Consider the following 17,440-nt stretch of genomic DNA (forward strand, 5'->3'; position numbering starts at 1 on the left):
TAATTTGAACTAAAGATCTACCCTTTAGTAGCGCACCAATTTTAGGCAGAGTAAGGCAGTTTCTATGCATCCACCATAGGAAAGCCAGATGCCTTATTTCAATCAGTTAAAAAATGCCTAAAACTGTAAAAATAGTCTGCATTGATAGCACTTCACAGTTACCAAATCTCCTTTACATTTTTCACTTGATCCTAACTTAACCCTTGCTGTTTCCCCTGGTCCACAGTCCACCGTAGGCTGTGCCCTTTCTCCCTACACAGGGTTCCATCCACATCTTCCCTGTTCACGTCTCTACCCTGCATCAGGGCTACTTTCTACTGTCTGTGCTTCTCCCAGAAGAGAGAGAGCCCTGCGAGAGGAAGATGTAGCATCCTGGAGACCTGAAATCAGGTCCTCCGGGTCCTCGTCAGCAATTCTAGTATTCCTTATTTCCATTTCCTAGAATCTTTGTGCAGTTCTAATTCCAAATCTTCACCATTGTCACTCCCCAGGTCCTTCCCATCAGCCCTGAATTGTAGCAGAAGGCTAATGATGGCCATTTATTGACTACCTGCCCTCTCCGAGTTAGTACTAAGTGCTTCATATCAACCAGTTCTGATCCAGAACAACTCTACAAGGTAATGTCCTCCCCATTTTATAGATAAGGAAATTGAGGCTAAAGGAACACAGTCAGTATATGATAAACTGGAGTTTGAACCCAGGTCTGTCTCATCCCATAGCCCACAGCACTCTCGGTCTCTTTCAAGCTATCAAAGGATCTTTCGAATAACCTTAAAATATTGCATCAACCCCCTCACTGTTCTCATGTTTTTTCCTGTTTCCTTTCTTTGCCTTCATCCAGGACCTGTCTCTAACAATTGTCACCTTCTCAAGGCTTCTTCATTTTCCCCTATTGTCTGAGCATCTTTCTTCCCACCTAGTGATAAGATCAGCTCTCGTTTTCTTAAGATAAAGAGTAAAACGCCTTTTCCCTTGGCCCAGCTAATCCTTCTGGTTACTGTCCACATTTCCTCCTTCCTTTCTGGACAAAAGTCTCCAGCATGTGGCCCACACCTGCTTCCTCCACTTCCTCTGCCGGTTTCCTCACCAGCCCTCCTCAGTCTGGCTTCTGTAGTGGGCTGCTTGTTCACACTGCCCTCTCAAAAGTTCTTATTGAATTCAGCAACCTCTCCTCTGCCCTCACCTCTCTCTAGCACAGGGCAGGATTTACCAATCATCCGTTCCTCAGATTCCAACTGTGCTTGTTTCTGGGATTGCACATAAATCAGTGCCTCTGCCCCAGAGAAGAGACCCGTTCACATCTGGCCCCACTTAACTCATAAGAGGAGTTATCTAAGAATTTATCTAAGAATAAGAACTTGGAATACTTATTTCTTTCTCCAGGTCCCTAAAACAATTTTGCCTCTGCCCTCAGTTCTTTTTTTTTTTTTTTTCCCTCAGTTCTTTGCTTTTTTGTGACTCACTTGGGTTCATCCATCTCCATGAACTCTGGAATGTCTTCTCTGATCACCTTCCTGTTTGTAACCTTGACCTTTCCTTTGCATCGCAGCCCTGTATTTCCAACTAGAAATGCCTGTGTTATGTAAAAATCCGGTTTGTCTAAAACTGAACTTGTCATCACCTTCCAACTGTCTCTCCTTACTACCTGCACAGTTTCGATCTGTAGTAAGCCATTCATATGGACACCAAGTTGGATACCTTGGGGTTATCTTGTATGTTTCTCTTCTTACCCATTTACCCATTCTACCAGTATTTGTTGAAACATCCTCTGTTCCAGGATTTTTGTTAAAAGCTGGCAAGACAGACACAGAGGCTGCCCTCAATGTTTCAAAGTTCTGATAATCCTTCCCTTAAAATGTCTGTGTGTTGTTCCTTCCAACTCTTGCCCTTGTTAGATACTTAACGTGCCCTGGCTTGGACTAGCACAGCAGCTGCTCATCTGAGAGTCTAGCCTTTGGGGATCCCTGGGTGGCGCAGCGGTTTGGCGCCTGCCTTTGGCCCAGGGCGCGATCCTGGAGACCCGGGATCGAATCCCACGTCGGGCTCCCGGTGCATGGAGCCTGCTTCTCCCTCTGCCTCTCTCTCTGTGACTATCATAAAAAAAAAAAAAAAAAAAAAGTCTAGCCTTTGGTCTTTTCTCCTCACTTCGTCAGAATACATAGGATGATCCATACTTACACATCAAGTGATATCAAGTCGAAGGTATTTTTTATTTTTACTTGTAAAATATACATGCAAATACATACAATAAATTGTAAAATATACACGTAAAATATATGTGCAATCTACCGTCCTAACCATTTGTAAGTGTGCATACAGTTCAGTAGTGTTTAGTACATTCACGTTGTTGTGCAACCAATCTTGAGAACTTTCTTAGTTTGCAAAACTAACACCTGTACCTGTTAAAGGACAACTCCTCATTCCCCTTGCTTTAGAACCCTTGGCAGCTACCCTTCTATTTTCTGTCTTTATGAACTTGACTTTTCTAGGGACTTCATATGAACAAAATCATTGGATGTTTGTCCTTTTGTGACTGGCTCTCTTCACTTAGCATGGTGCCCTCAAGGTCCATCCATGGTTCATAGCAGGTGTCAGAATCTCCTTCTCTTTTACAGTTGACTAATATTCTCTGTATGTGTACACCACACTTGGCCTATCCATTCATCTGTTGATGGACACCAAAGGGTTTCCCCATTTGGCCGTTGTGAATAATGCTTCTGTGAGCATGGGAGCACAGACACATCTTTGAGACCCTGTTCTCAATTCTTGTGACTGTATACCCTCAGGTAATTGGTGGATCATATAGTAATTCTATTTTTAATTTTTTGAGGAACCACCATACTATTTTCCACGGCAGCTATGCCATTTTACACTCCATCCATGCACAAGGCTTAAATTTTTTCACATCCTTACCAACACTTGTTTCCTTTTTTTTTTTTTATAGTAGTCATCCTAATGAGTATGAGGTAGTATCTCAATGTGATTTTCATGTGTATTTCTGTTATAATTAGTGATGTTGAGCATCTTTTCATGAGCTTGTTGACACTTTGTAGATCTTCTTTGCAGAAATGTCTATTCAAGTTTTTTGCCTTCTTTTTATATATTATTTAAATTCAGTTTGCCAACATATAGTATAATACTCAGTACTCATCCCATCAAATGCCCTCCTTAATGTCCATCACCCAGTTATCCCATCCCCCTACTGTTCCTCCCTTTCTGCAACCCTTTGTTTGTTTCCTAGAGTTAGGAGTCTCTCATGGTTTGCCTTCCTCTCTGATTTTTCCCCACTCAGTTTCCCTCCTTTCCCTTATGGTCCCTTTCACTATTTCTTATATTCCACATTATCAGTGAAACCATATGATAATTGTTTTTCTCCAATTGACTTATTTCACTCAGCATAATACCCTCCAGTTCCATCCATGTCAATGTAAATGGTAGGTATTCATCCTTTCTGATGGCTGTATCTTTTTTTTTTTAAGACTTTATTTGAGAGAGAGAGCGTGTGTGAGAGAGCATGAGGAGGGAGAGTGGGAGAGGAAGGCAGAGGAAGGAGGAGAAGCAGACTCTCCCATGCGTGGGGAGTCCAGTGTGGGGCTCAATCCCAGGATTCCAGGATTATGACCTGAGCAGAAGGCAGATGCTTAACCAGCTGAACCACCCAGGAGCCCCTGCCCTTTTTTTAGTTGAGGTGGGGTTTTTTTGTTTTTTGTTGTTGTTATTGTTCTTGTTCTTGTTGTTGTTGTTTTGTTTTTTTGTCATTGAGTTGAAGGAGTTCTCACATAGTCTAGATACTGACCCATTATCAGATAAATGATCAGCAAATATTATTTCCCATTCAGTGAGTTGCAGGTGATTATATTTTAAAGAGAAGTTTTAGTCTAATTTAGTGATAATGTTTTTGAACTTTAGAATGACCCTCAATTTAAAAGGACATTTTCTATAAATCATTTGAAGAGTAAAACATGTCTTAAATGTTTCTTTTTTACGTCAGATTTTTCTCAGTGCATAAATTACATGGGAAGGTCAATTTTAAATAAATGTTATAAAACTCAGAATAAAGTAGAAGATATCCAGTTATTTGGCCTTTCTTCCAACAGAGGATTACAAATGTGCTTTTGACCTGGCTCTCCAGAGAATATAGCCTTTAAGCTTATTAAATTTGATCAAATATTATGGAATAAAATCTGTAAAGTACCTAAGAATGAGGACTTATTTTTCAAGCTTGAAAATGGATATAGAAAAAAATCCTGTGAAGGAAGTTGAATAATAAATAGGTTCTGCTGTCTCTAAGTTATGACCTATGTTCCTAAGCTTTAGCATATTGCGAGGGGCTACAGTTTGGAAAACTTAGTGTAACAAGAGCTTATTGATCTGGTGATTTTTTTTTCAATATCCAGTTTCCAAAAAGGATTTGCAGGGCATTATGATTCACATACATAATAGCATTCCTGACATTAGAGAATGTTAAAGCCATGTAGTGAGAGTACATAACCATACACATAGATTAAGGTTAATTTTACTTCCAGATTCCTAGTAGCCTTAACAAAAAGGGAGAATACATTATGTAGTGCTCATTGTATGATACAAGGAGGCACACAGATTTATCATCGGAGGCTATTTTTTCCTGGCACAAACTTTAAGAGGAATGTGTCACCAAGATCTTTATAAACCTAACAATGTCACACATAGTGGATGGCATTTTACAAAAATACATATAAACATTCTTCATATGAATTTTGGTTCCTCCCATCTGCCTTTGATAAAAAGCCAAGGGTATGATATGATTCTACAAAGGGATTTCGGTGATAGCTAATGTAATGTGGTTTGACTTTTGATCTCATGGACCAGAATCATCTGTGGCCTAGACTGGACTCAGCCTCATCTTTGGCTAGTAATGCTTTCAAAGCCAGCATATTATCACACCTCTGTAAAAGTTTGGGCCCTTGCAAGATCAAATACCAAACTTCAATGGGGATATAACGCCCCTTAGTTTATATTTTATAACTCTATATCACTTTTTGAAAAGAAAGACATGAACTCCTGCCCGGTGAAAGAGACAACTCTTTGTTGATGATGTAACTTGTTTCTAACCAGGACCTAAGAATCCTGTCTTGAAGTTACTGTTCCAGGTCTTGTCTTTAAAAAAAAAAAAAACAAGAAGGTAACTGAGGGAGAAAATGAACACTGAAGAACTAATAAAATGGTAAAGACTGGACCCATAACAAGTAGTCTTCCCAAACCACGTTTACTGAAAATAGATATTTAACAGAATGTAACATGTACCCATTTTCCAGACTAAAATCTTCATCTGCTATGTCAGGCACCAGAAGATTGGAAGTTAGAAGTCAAGCCCAACATATAAGAGCCCTGCCTGTACCTCCACAGGAGGAGCATGTGCTGAGCCTTGCTGGGCTGGGTCTTATCAGAGAACCAAATCAAGATCAAAAGAGCAGTTTCTTCCGGGTACAGTAACTCAGAAATCATGCCTCTGTTTTTTCAGCCAAGATCTGTGCAGCCTCCCCTCTCTTGTTCCTGTCAAGAGTATTCCTCACACAACAGACTGATTTCTTCTTTTTTTTCTTTTTGTTTTTCTTTTTGTTTTTGTTTTTTTTTTTAACTGATTTCTTCTTAAAAAGGACTACAACTGTAGGCACAAGAGAATTGGCTTTCACAGATCTGGGTGTCAACATAAACGGGTAGGGTCACAGTCCAAAAGGAAGGCTAACAAGTCCTATTTCTTTCATGTCCTTATCATGGTGCCTTAGCGCAGGGAAGAATGTTAGCTATCGTCATATGTTTTCAGGAGAACCAGAAGGGAAACGGAAGTGAAGATAGAAACAGGGACTTCAGATCTGCCTTTGCAGTCACCCTGGTGAGAGAGGGTGGCGGTGTGACCAGGGCAGGCACAGCAACGACAACAAGAACTGGCAGGTTTGAGGATATGTTTGGAGGTAGTGCCAACTGGATTTGCTGACCGTGGCTGTGGCGTATGGCAGAAAGGGAGGCATCAAGGATGACTAAAGAGTTTAGACTTGAGGAACTGGAAGATGGGGTTGCCATCCCCTGAGATTTGGATCCTTAGGTACAATTGAGATTATTTTTAAATTTTCCTAATAATCTCCTTTAAATATTTCGACATCAAAGCAAATCATGAATACAGCCCCTGAACCAAATAGATCATCAGCTCTGCTGTCAAATTTTAAATCATATCAGTAAACTTAGATTTAATATAACAAATTTTAAAAAGACATCAAACATCAAAATCCACATTTTTTTTTAAAGGAGTTTATTGTTGGGAAGAAAACACATAAAAAGCAGAAATAGCAAAATTTGTTAATATTATATACAGTTTTGTCTTTAGCAGATTTCTTGTCCATTCTAAATTAAAATCTTCATCAGCTACGTCAGTGAATAGATGAGTAAAAGATTGAAGTTAGAGGGTCCGGGGTGGCTCGGTCGATTAAGCATCTGACTCTTGATTTTAGCTCAGGTCATGCTCTCCAGGTCATGAGATTGAGATTGAGCCCTGCCTTGGGCTCCACACTCAGCAGGGAGTCTGCTTGTCCCTCTCCCTCTACTCCCTACCCCCTTCATTCACTCACTCTCAAATAAAATCTGTAAAAAAAAAAAAAAAAAAAAAAGATTAAAGTTAGAAGTTGAGACAGACAGCTTAAAGTCCAGTTTGTTACCTTAGCAGGAATATATACCAGGCATGTTTGGTATATTGTTGATAGACTTTTTTCATAAAAGCATTCCTAGGTTTAAGAAAAATCTGGAAAGCCAGACTATTTTCTTCTGGGTAAGATGACTTGAGAGTTCATGAAAAACTATTTCAGTTGTTAAAGAAAAAAAAATTGGATAGTGATCATCAAATTACTGATTGAAAAAATAGCTTGAAATTCAGTTGTTGTGTACAGAGGATGCCTCACATCCAGAAATTCTACATTTACTGTTTTGGCTGTTCACAAATGACCTTCCCAGGAGAACCAAGGTCCAGGGGGGACTCACCCAGCTGCTTGTGTGAGCTTAGCCAGCCCCTCAGGTCTTCCTGCCCCTTCACCTATACATAGTAACTCTCTACAAGCTAAAATGGGTTTATTTGGGGGGAAAAAAATATGGCCCTAATGGAAAGTTGCTTTTTACTTACTTTTTACTGCATTTTATGGGAGAAAGTGTATGTGATAATGGTATTTGGAGATTTGTGAGGGCCTGACCCCTTATGGATATTGGCAGTGTGTTGAATACATGCGAGATTTTTTGGGCAAGCATGATCCGTGTGTGTGTGTGTGTGTGTGTGTGTGTGTGTGTGTGTGTTTTCTATGTGACCAGCTACACAGCAGGGCATCATCTACTTTGCATCGTTGCAGCTGCCCAGCCTGAACCCGCCTCCCTCCCCGCCTCCAGGCCCATGAACAATGGCATGTCTTACCACTTGGCTGAATGAAGGGGTCGTGTGTTGAGCTCTGGAACTGAGCCTGGGATTTGAACACATGAATTCACTAACATGAGCCATTATTGAGCCCAGATTTTTTTCCCCAGGCAAATCTAGACTTGTCAGTGGCCTAGCCACACAAAGCTAGCAGAGACAGCTGATTCAGATGGGTTCCTGTTCTCTTCTACTTCCTGTCATTGGATTTAGGGCTACCAGTAGCTCTCGTGCAGACCTTTCGTTTCAGGTTTGAATGTGGTTTTGACTCATCTTACCAACTGTGCAACAGCATTGACACAGGGAGGGGCTCTAGATGGAACGGTCCCCATCCCTGTTTGGTCTTACCGGAAAGAGCAAGTAGAAAAGGAAAGGGGTTAGGGCTTTACTGACACTGTGCCTCCAAGATATATTTGCAGAAAGGTTAAGCCCATATTTGTTTATTCTCCAGTTTAGCATATCATAAGAAGTGGTGGAGATAAATGTTATCATTTTATTTGTGTATGTGGTGGTGTGTTTTGATATTATCAGAATAAACTGTACTTAGTTTTACAAATTTTTCACTGAAGGGCTAGCAGATTTTGTTATAAGGCAGCATAACTGTTCTCTTACGGCTTCATTAATTATGATGCCTAGACATAATTAGGCTCTATCTAAAAATAGCAGAGAAGATGGAAAATAATTCTGGGGGAAAGAGTTGAGATTCTGAGAAACTGTGAAAGAACATAAAAGAGGGCATCCATGGATTCTCAGGAGGAGCACAAGGGCTACAGTGTTATCCATCCTCAGTGACGGCTCCTGTGAGGGTGTTAGGATGCTCTTACCCTCTTGACTCTGTTTCCGTTTCATGGTACCTTATAATCTGAAACATCCTCTGTGATTCAGAAGTAACAGTTTCGATGATTGAAAGTAGATCCATTCATTTTTAAATAATGGACTTTAGAGTAGTTTTGTGTGTGTACAGCGTTCTCATATATACCTCCTCTCCCCCACACTGTTCCCCCTATTACTAGCATCTTGCACTGGTGGGTAAAGCTGATGAGCCAGTATTGACACTATAGTGTAAACTAAAGACCACAGTTGACATGAGGGCTCACTCTTTGTGCAGTGCTGTTTAGTGGGTTTTGACACGTGCATAGTGTTGTGGAGCCCCCAGTACAGTATCAAAAAGAGTAGTGTTGCTCTTTCTCCTGCACTCCACCTGTTCATCCCTCCCCTACTTTTACTCTGAACCGTTAGCAACCACCAATCTTTTTACTGGCTCAATAGTTTTGTCAATCCACTCATTTTTTTAAAGATTTTATTTATTTATTCATGAGAAACACAGAGGCAGAGACATAGGCAAAGGGAGAAGTAGACTCCTCACAGGCAGCCCAATGCAGGACTTGATCCCAGGACCCCAGGATCACGCGCTGAGCCAAAGGTGGATGCTCAACTGCTCAGCCACACGGGTACCCCTGTCAATCCATTCATTTTTAAGTAACTACCCAGATGTTCCTGAGGACACATCATTGACTCCTTTATTCATAAAATGAACCCTCAGTCGATACCATGTGCCAGGTTGTGTCATACACATTGGGAATATAGCAGAGGACCAGCAATGCAAAATCCCAGTCTTCATAAAGCTTACATTTTAGTACTTCCAGCCTTCCGTCTTGGCTAGGTCCTAAGGGGGAGTGAAGGATCCCATGAAGACACAGAATGAGAGGAGGTAGTTGGAGAATTTGGGAACAGGACCTCCTGCCCATTAGCCCCCACCTCAGTCTCAGGGCAGACCCCAACTTCCCTGCTTCCTTCCTGCAGCTAGTCCCAGGAATTCCATCTGCTGACCTCTTCCACCTGCCACCTGCCTTTTCTCTCCTAAGAACTGCTGGGGCACAATGTTGCTTCTCAACTTTTTCTCTCCTGTTGTTTCTCTCTTTCCTTTTTCTTAAGATTTTATTTATTTATTTATTTATTTATGTATTTATTTATTTATTTGACACACAGAGTGTGCACAAGCAGGCTCTCTGCTAAGCATGGAACCCAGTGCAGGGCTGAATCCCAAGACCCTGGGCTCATGACCTGAGCCAAATGCAGACACTTAACTGACTGAGCCACCCAGGTGCCCCCATCTCCTGCTGTTTCCAAAATAAGTGCAGGCACCTTTCAGACTTTCATTAAGCTTTTATTATAGTTACTTAAATACCTGCCTGGTGCTAATAAAATTAGAATAGAAAGTTAGCAAAACTAGAAGAAATAGATGCCCATGATTATCATCTAAATACTGACCGGACAAGGTGTTCTTTGGAAGTGGATGACCTAGAGTTCTCTGTCTTACCCACTGAATCCTCTCTTCTTGGGCACGTGGACATCAGTTCTCCTGTGTTGCCATAAACAGCCCCCTTCTCTAAACCTACTGCCTTCTCCCTCACCCTAGTCCTCTGGAAAGACAGGAGGTTTCATGACTGAGGATGGGCCAGAGGGCAGGTGGAAGATTGAGAGACTTCTGTTTCCTCTTTCCAACCTCGGCCTCTTTGTTTCACAAGAATTAATTGATCAATTAAATGGGCTCCTTAGAACCTCCTGAGCATATTCTTAAGTGCAGACCTGGTGCTCTGCTTCTACAGGCTGGTGAGAGCCTGTTGTGTGTGTCTCTTCCCAACTGCACGTCCAGTGACATCACACTGGTCACTTGAATTGGTCATAGAGGGAGTATTTAACCATGGAAATCAATGCTACTTTCTTTTCCAGAGTTACTTTTTTCCAGCATTCTATGGGGCAGACCCTCTTGGTCAAATTTTTTTTTTTTTTAAGATTTTATGTATTTATTCATGAGAGACAGAGAGGGAGAGAGAGGCAGAGACACAGGCAGAGGGAGAAGCAGGCTCCTTGCAGGGAGCCTGACCTGGGACTCGATCCCAGATCTCCAGGATCACACCCTGGGCTGAAGGCGGCGCTAAACCACGAGCCACCCAGGGATCCCCTTGATCAAATTCTTATATAGATTCTGCCGCAGGAAATAAATTCGTGAACACTGTATTCCTAAGCTCTACCTCTACTCTCCATGGTTGGCGGGGGGAGCTGCCAGCCAAAGGCAGCAGGAGCTTCAACCCATAAGTTTTGAAAACCAGGCTTTGCATCAAGCTGCGCAGAACTTGCTCACCCTTTTCGTTTCCCTTGAAAGGAGGACTGAGGCATTATACAGGTGGTTCCACCCATGTTGTCTTCATCGATGGCTCACAACAATGTGACCATAAAACTTGCAGGGGAGGCGCCGGGCCATGACCACAGTGAGCGTGGCTCTTCCCCAGGCCGCAGACCGTGTGCTTGTCCACGTGTCATGAACAAGGCGCCCCCCTTGCTGACTCCCCTTTCTGCCCTGTGTAGGACTGCACACGCAAGAGCCAAAGCTGACGCCGCCGACCAGGCTGCCCAGGCTGCCCGCCAGGAGTGTGACATCGCAAGAGCTGTGGCCAGGGAGCTGTCGCCTGACTTCTACCAGCCAGGTGAGACCGTTGCCCACTGATGGGAGAACTAGGAGTTGGACCTTCGGTTTCCTTTCTTTTTTTTTTCCTTTTCCTTAAAGGTCTGTGAATACCAGCAATACTACAGAACAAGTAGGTATAAAAAGTGCTAAGTATTTGAAGTCTGAGTGTTAGTGCTGGAGATTTGGTTTATTCCCCAGTGTCTCTCCCTTCCTGCCTCCTGACTCCCAGCAACAAACTTTGAGCTGATAGCATCAAATGAGATGGGAATCCCAAAGGAGTACCTGATTCTAAGCAATGGCATTAGTGTGTTAGTGACTGTCGTGGATGTCGTCACAAACATTCCAAATTCAGAGGCAGGTATAACAATACCGTTAGCGGTAGTAAGAGATGAACCAATAACTATTGTGACTATTTTTTTTAATATTTCTAAACTGAATTTCAAAGGACTGTGGTTAGGTAGGGACATACACACTTAAAGGCAGACTAATATGCATATATTAACAGGAAAATCCAAGTCATGGTAGAAGAAATTAAAATAACAACCTCAAAAAAAAAAATCAGTCTCAGTCCAGATCTACCTCTACCATCTACCTCTCAAATGTAATAAAGTAACAATACACAAATATTTGCAGTAGGTTTAAATATTTAACTCACTTCCTAGTGGTTTCTTAGTAGATTGTTTCCATCCCTCTCTATAATACTCTAGCCGCTTTTTTATTTATGTTTCTTCATTGTTTTAGAAACATCTCCCTAGTGATTGAGGGATCAACAGATTTCTAAATGAAGGGATCAAAATAAATGCTCTATGAGTTTCTACATGCCAAAATTTGTATTTTCTTGGTAAAGAATTTTTCCACATTGGTTTCTATGAACTCAAGCTGGAAAATTAGCACCCTGTACAACAACAAAGGTGTTCAATCCATGTTTGGTTCCAGTAAACGTAATATAATCCTGGAACCCACCAGATGAACTAGGCAGGTCAAAGTGAACAGTATAACAAGATCCATACAAAAGCTAGAAACTTGGCTGTAATAAAGGATGGAGGAATGAGAAGGTAAAGGACATGGTGATTTTTTTTTCTCCTACAAAGAGTGAAGACAGTAAAAGTCTAGGGGGAAAAGACTCCATTTTTACATGAGAGAGACTAAAAAGGACTCATTCTATTTGTTGCTGAGTGATAGAGCTGTCAGAGGGACTTCTGTAATAGTTCAACTCCAGGGAGACGACCATGGTAATGGGTGTTTTCTTTAACGTACCTCTTTTTTAAGCCTCTGGATGAGACTTCAATCATTTAATGTATATGTATATAATTAAGAAAGGGGAACCCTCCATTCTTTGCAGTGACCTCTGCTAGGAATAAACTATTTCCTGGTGTGACATGAACTCACACTTCTCTGATGCCTAAGTATATTATTGGTCACTACCTGTTGGTGTGACAGCTGCAGATAGAGTGCAGCCACCCAAGAGGTACTGTCCTGTTCCCTCCCCAATGGCACTACCGCTGGGAAGCAGCTCAGTACTCAGGAGATTGGTGCTGCTCCATGAAGTAGTCCTAGGCTTGAGCCTCTCTGAAAGCAAACAAACTTAGTATTGTTGTCTGCGGATGGTAATTTCTAGGTTCTGTTGCTAATTCTCTTGGGGGATAGGGTCCCTATAGATTTCTATTAGGTGTTACCAAGAGGTAAATGATACCGAAGGTCATCTCAGTTTCCCAGACTAAGTGGTTTTAAAAGCTTTTTATGGCCTAAAAGCATTTGAGGGAAGAAAATATTGTGGGAAACTGTAATTCCACCCTCTTCGCTAACATACCAGCTTCATACAAGCAAGTTGTCCATCAGTAATGAATACATCACAGTAGTGCGAGTTGACAACGGGTCTATTTAAGACAAGGGCTGAGGGGAAGGCTGCAGTCCCCTTTGACCCACAGCCAACTCTTCCCTCAGCAACTGGACAGAAAGCCTTTTCTGTACTAAGTATTATTGATCTTCTCAAGGGAGCATAACTCAAGCTTTCCACTCTGCATTTATAGGGCGATCAAATCAGACATTTCTAAAAGGGCTTTCAAGTACTTTTTTAAAATCAGGCTTCTCATTTAATTTATGTATCTTAGATATAAATATTTCCATTGTTTGAAATGCATTTGTCGTGCATAGAAGTTGTTGGCCCTGGGATAAAGGAGGTCTGCTCTACCTTACATTTTGAACGCTTTTTCCCAACGTTGGCAATATTTTCAGATATTTGCCATTAGTTAAATCTAATCTTGCTTTTAGTTCAAAACTGCATTATTCTACAGTTCAGTTAAAAACTAAGGAAAAAATAGACCCATGGGGGATGGTCACCCAAAGGGTTAAGTTCTAACAAATAATAAAAAGCATACAAGTGGAGGTATATGAGTGTATATGTAGATAATTACACATATACACACAAAGAAACCTTACTTGTCATGTGTACAAATGGCACAGTAAGTCATCCCCCAAGAACTTAGATTTGACCTTTCCCTTTGAGAGTTAAATTTTCAAATGACCCGGGATCCTGCACAAAGATATATAGTGATCATAAGAAATAGCACAGGTATATTACAGCAAGATTTCCTTGTAACCTGATTGAGTGTATTAAAACATCTAAACAATTGGTCACCCAAAGTAGTATAGGAAAAAAAAAAAAAAGCCACAGAGGCAAAAGTTGGCAGCGCCCATCCAGACACCGTCCAGAGGAGAGAGAAGCCGAGGCCAAAATCTCAGAGTATTGCATTTGAATTGGCAAGGACGTTGGTGTTATGGGGAAGGATGCAGGGAACTGCAGCCAACCGTGGATGGCTTTATTGGCAAGATCATCCAACTGAGGAAATGGATGCATCAGGCTAGCTCAGCCTCATGCCTGTCGATATTTGATTCATCTCATGCTTCTTGTCCTGATTCCATGCTCACCGTAACCTTCTGATGTGGGATTGAGCTGCTCACGGAGGTCTACCAACAGGAACAGCATGCACTGGTGCTTTTGGCGCGAGTCCCCTGGCCTAGGCGATGTTTACAGAGCTCATTGTCAACTAACAAATTGACCTTCTGGTGTTTTACATCAGTCTTGTGAGCTCTGCTGATGTGAGTCTGCCCCCAAGGGATGGCTCTGCTTCAAAGTGCTGATGAAATCAGGTTTCTAAGCCAGGAAAGCTGAGATGAGATTTTGGCCCATCACTGAGGAAGCAGAGGAGAGGCTGATTGGGAAACTGTATGGCTCTTTGTCGTGCTCTTCCAGTCTCCTTCCCATCAAGGGACTGACTTTGTTTTTAATTTCAAGGGGTATTAAACGGGTGCAAAACTTTTCTATTTATCAGCTATGGGAGAGACTGGGTGAGAAAAGACTGAAAAGTACTGTCCCAGGATGTGGTATAAGCATATTTACCTTGGCCCTCTTAGGAGACAACTAGCCCACTTCCTGAGGCAACATCCTCAGCAAGTGAGCACTCTTCTCTTCCTATGTTTAAATGTGTGTATTAGTTAACTCAGCTGCTATAACGAAAGAAAGTACTACAGACAGGGTGGCGTAAGCAATCGAAAGTTATTTCTCAGAGTTCTGGAGGCTGAAAATCTGGAGATTAGAGTGCCAGTATTGTTGGGTTCTGGGAGAGAGCCATCTTCCCAGCTTGGTGATGGCCTTCTCCCTGGGTCCTCACGTACCTTCCGTGGGTGTATGTGTATGGTTAGAGACAGAGAGAGAGAGAGAGAGAGAGAGAGAGAGAGAACTCTGGTGTCTCTTCCTCTTTCTAAAGGTAAGGGCACAAACGCTGTCATGAGGGTCTCACTTTCATAACCTGATCTAAACCTACTTACCTCCTGAAGCCCCCACTTCTAAATATGAACACTCTAGGTGTTTAGAGCTTCAGCATATGTATTTGGGGGAGACACATTTAGTCCATAATAGCATGTACGTGCACACACATAATTCTCTGTACATTACTTAAAGTGAAATATTTAGGCTATTATGGGCCAGTGTTAACTAAGCTCACATTTCTGGTATGAATTAGAAATCTTTAGAGATCAGAGCATATTTTCATTATATAATGGTCCGTGCTTATCATTAGTATGTAGTATTTTGGAATAAGGGAAGTATCCTGGAACAGATGACTTCTAAACCCACTCTCCAAAACCCAAAACTCAGAATCAGTTTTTTCATGGAAAAAGGGAAATGGAATAATCCACTAGTTGACATGAAATTAATAATTCATGAGCTTGCTGGTTATTCCTACCACTTACCTCATTTCTGTATATTCAGCTCCACAAATGTGTGCCGAGTGCCAGCCTGGCGCAAGGCACAAGAATGGATGTCCCACGGCGTGCAGACAAGAGCGCTGTGGCTGTGCTCATGGAAGTGGCAGTATTTTTATAGATGGGACTCCTCAAGGCCTGTAGGAAAGGGGCATTCTTTCCACATAGAATATGAAAGTAATCGTGCTACTGGACATACAACCTTTTCAGAATCTCTCAGTGTGATCCTCTTGTACTGATTGGCAGTCTCCATAGAAAATATCTCATTTCTATTTAATGAATTCTGATGTTACTACAAAGCATTTGCGATCAGCCCTGCCCTTGTAGACATTTGTTCCGGGGAATCTTCACGGTGCTCCTTCTGCCCATAGGCAGCCCACCGAGGCTCACCTCTGAGGAACGACTTGCATGCCCTGCTGTTACCATCTGCCGTACCCTCCGTTCAGAGCCTTCCCGCCAACTGTAGCAAGGAACCTTTCAGTGCTCAGTGGTGGGGCATGTCAGTGAGCAGGTGACTTGCATCTGACTTCTTCCTACTATGAATCCCCAAGGGAAGAAGTCGCTTAAGATTCACAGATGTGGCCTGTAAAGATAGAGGAAAAATGCTTACGGTGACGGCTCTCAACATACATGGTCATGTTGCTCCCCGGCAGTCACCTGACTGGTCTCTTTAATGAACTGCTGCATCTCATCAGTTTCATGCTGCTGGCATGGCACTGCTGACACACATTACTACACAGAACAAGGAGCAAGCACGACATGTGCCTTCCACGAAGATAGTCCAGGAAAAACTTCTGTCCTCTGCATTATATGTCTTATTCAAGAAGCATTTCATCTTACTCTGGAAAATCTAACTGTATATCCTCCCTTAGCTGGCCAGTCCCCACGTGACTGCCCCATGTTGGAACCATTGCCCGCTGGAGTTAGGCCCACCTCTAGACAACATTTTTTATTTTTTGCAGGCTTTTAAATGGCTATATTGGGTACATTAGAATCACCTGGAGCATGTGTTAGACATTAAGACTTGGCACTTATTCCAGGTCTCTGCGACTTGCACCCCAGCTGCCTTTGATGGACAGCAAAAATGGAGCCACTGCTTCAGAGTACATTTATTTTCTTATCTAGCCATTTATTAATGGACAGTAAAGCTGAGAAATTTAATGTGGAAGGAAGTCCAAGAATGTATGTCCAAGATTCTAGTAAATTCTTTTTATTGAGGAGTACTTGATGTCCAATGTCTCCGGTATACAGTATTGTGATTTGACAATTCTGTGCATTATGCAATGCTCACCTTAGGTGCAGTTACCATCCCCTTCACCTATTTTGCCAACCCCCTTTTTCCCTCTGGCAACCTCCAATTTTCTGTATTTATGAATCTGTTTCTGGGGGGTTTTTAGTTGTTCGTTTGTTTTGTTGTTTAGATTCCACATGTAAGTGAAATCATGCAGTATTTGTCTTTCCAAATCTGACTTATTTCACCTGGCATAATACTCATTAGGTCTGTCCATTGTCACAAATGGCAAGGTCTCATTTTTTTATGGCTGAGTAATACTCCAGTATGTGTGTGTGTGTGTGTGTGTGTGTGGCATGTGCTTACCACATATTCTTTATTCATATGTAAATGGACACTTGGGTTGCTTCCACATCTTGTCTATTATAAATGCTGCAATAAATATAAGGGTGCACATATCTTTGAATTAGTGTTTGTTTTCTTGTGGTAAATACTCGGCAGTGGAATTACTGTAATGTATGGTATTTCCATTTTTAATTTTTTGAGGAACCTCTGTAGTGTTCTCCACAGAAGCTGAGCCAATTTGCATTTCCACCAAAATAGTGCACTTGGGTTCCCTTTTCGTCACACCTTCAACATTTATTATTTCTGATCTTTTTGATAACATAACTAACCTATTCTGACCGGTGTAAGGCGATACCTCATTGTGGTTTTAATTTGTATTTCCTTGGTCATGAGTGATGCTGAGGATCTTCTCAGGTATCTCTTGGCTATCTGTATATATTCTTTGGAAAAATGTTTGTTTAGGTCCTCTGACATTTTTTTAATCAGATTATTTGAGGTTTTGGTGTTGAGTTGTATAAGTTCTTTATATATTTTTTGATACCCCTCATCAGACATATCATTTGCAAATCTCTTCTTCCAGTTAGTAGGTTGCCTTTTCATTTCCTTCTCTGTGCAAAAGCTTTTTATTTTGATGTAGTCTCAATTGTTTAATTTTGCTTTTGTTTTCCTTGCCTGAGGAGACATATCTAGAAAAATTTTGCTACGG

General features: G+C 41.6%; 1 protein-coding gene across 5 annotated transcripts in view; it reads left to right on the plus strand.

Annotated features, from left to right (window-relative positions):
- The window catches only part of JPH1 (junctophilin 1), an 83,997-nt gene that overhangs the window by 49,309 nt on the left and 17,248 nt on the right, over positions 1-17,440 (plus strand). For all 5 annotated transcript variants that reach the window (XM_077876523.1, XM_077876525.1, XM_077876524.1 and 2 more), the window contains exon 3: positions 10,796-10,914. In XM_077876523.1, the coding sequence (XP_077732649.1) occupies positions 10,796-10,914 (119 nt within the window). The remainder of the gene's footprint in view (positions 1-10,795; positions 10,915-17,440) is intronic.

The sequence above is a fragment of the Canis aureus genome, chromosome 28 (genome assembly GCF_053574225.1).
Source record: "Canis aureus isolate CA01 chromosome 28, VMU_Caureus_v.1.0, whole genome shotgun sequence".
NCBI lineage: Eukaryota > Metazoa > Chordata > Mammalia > Carnivora > Canidae > Canis > Canis aureus.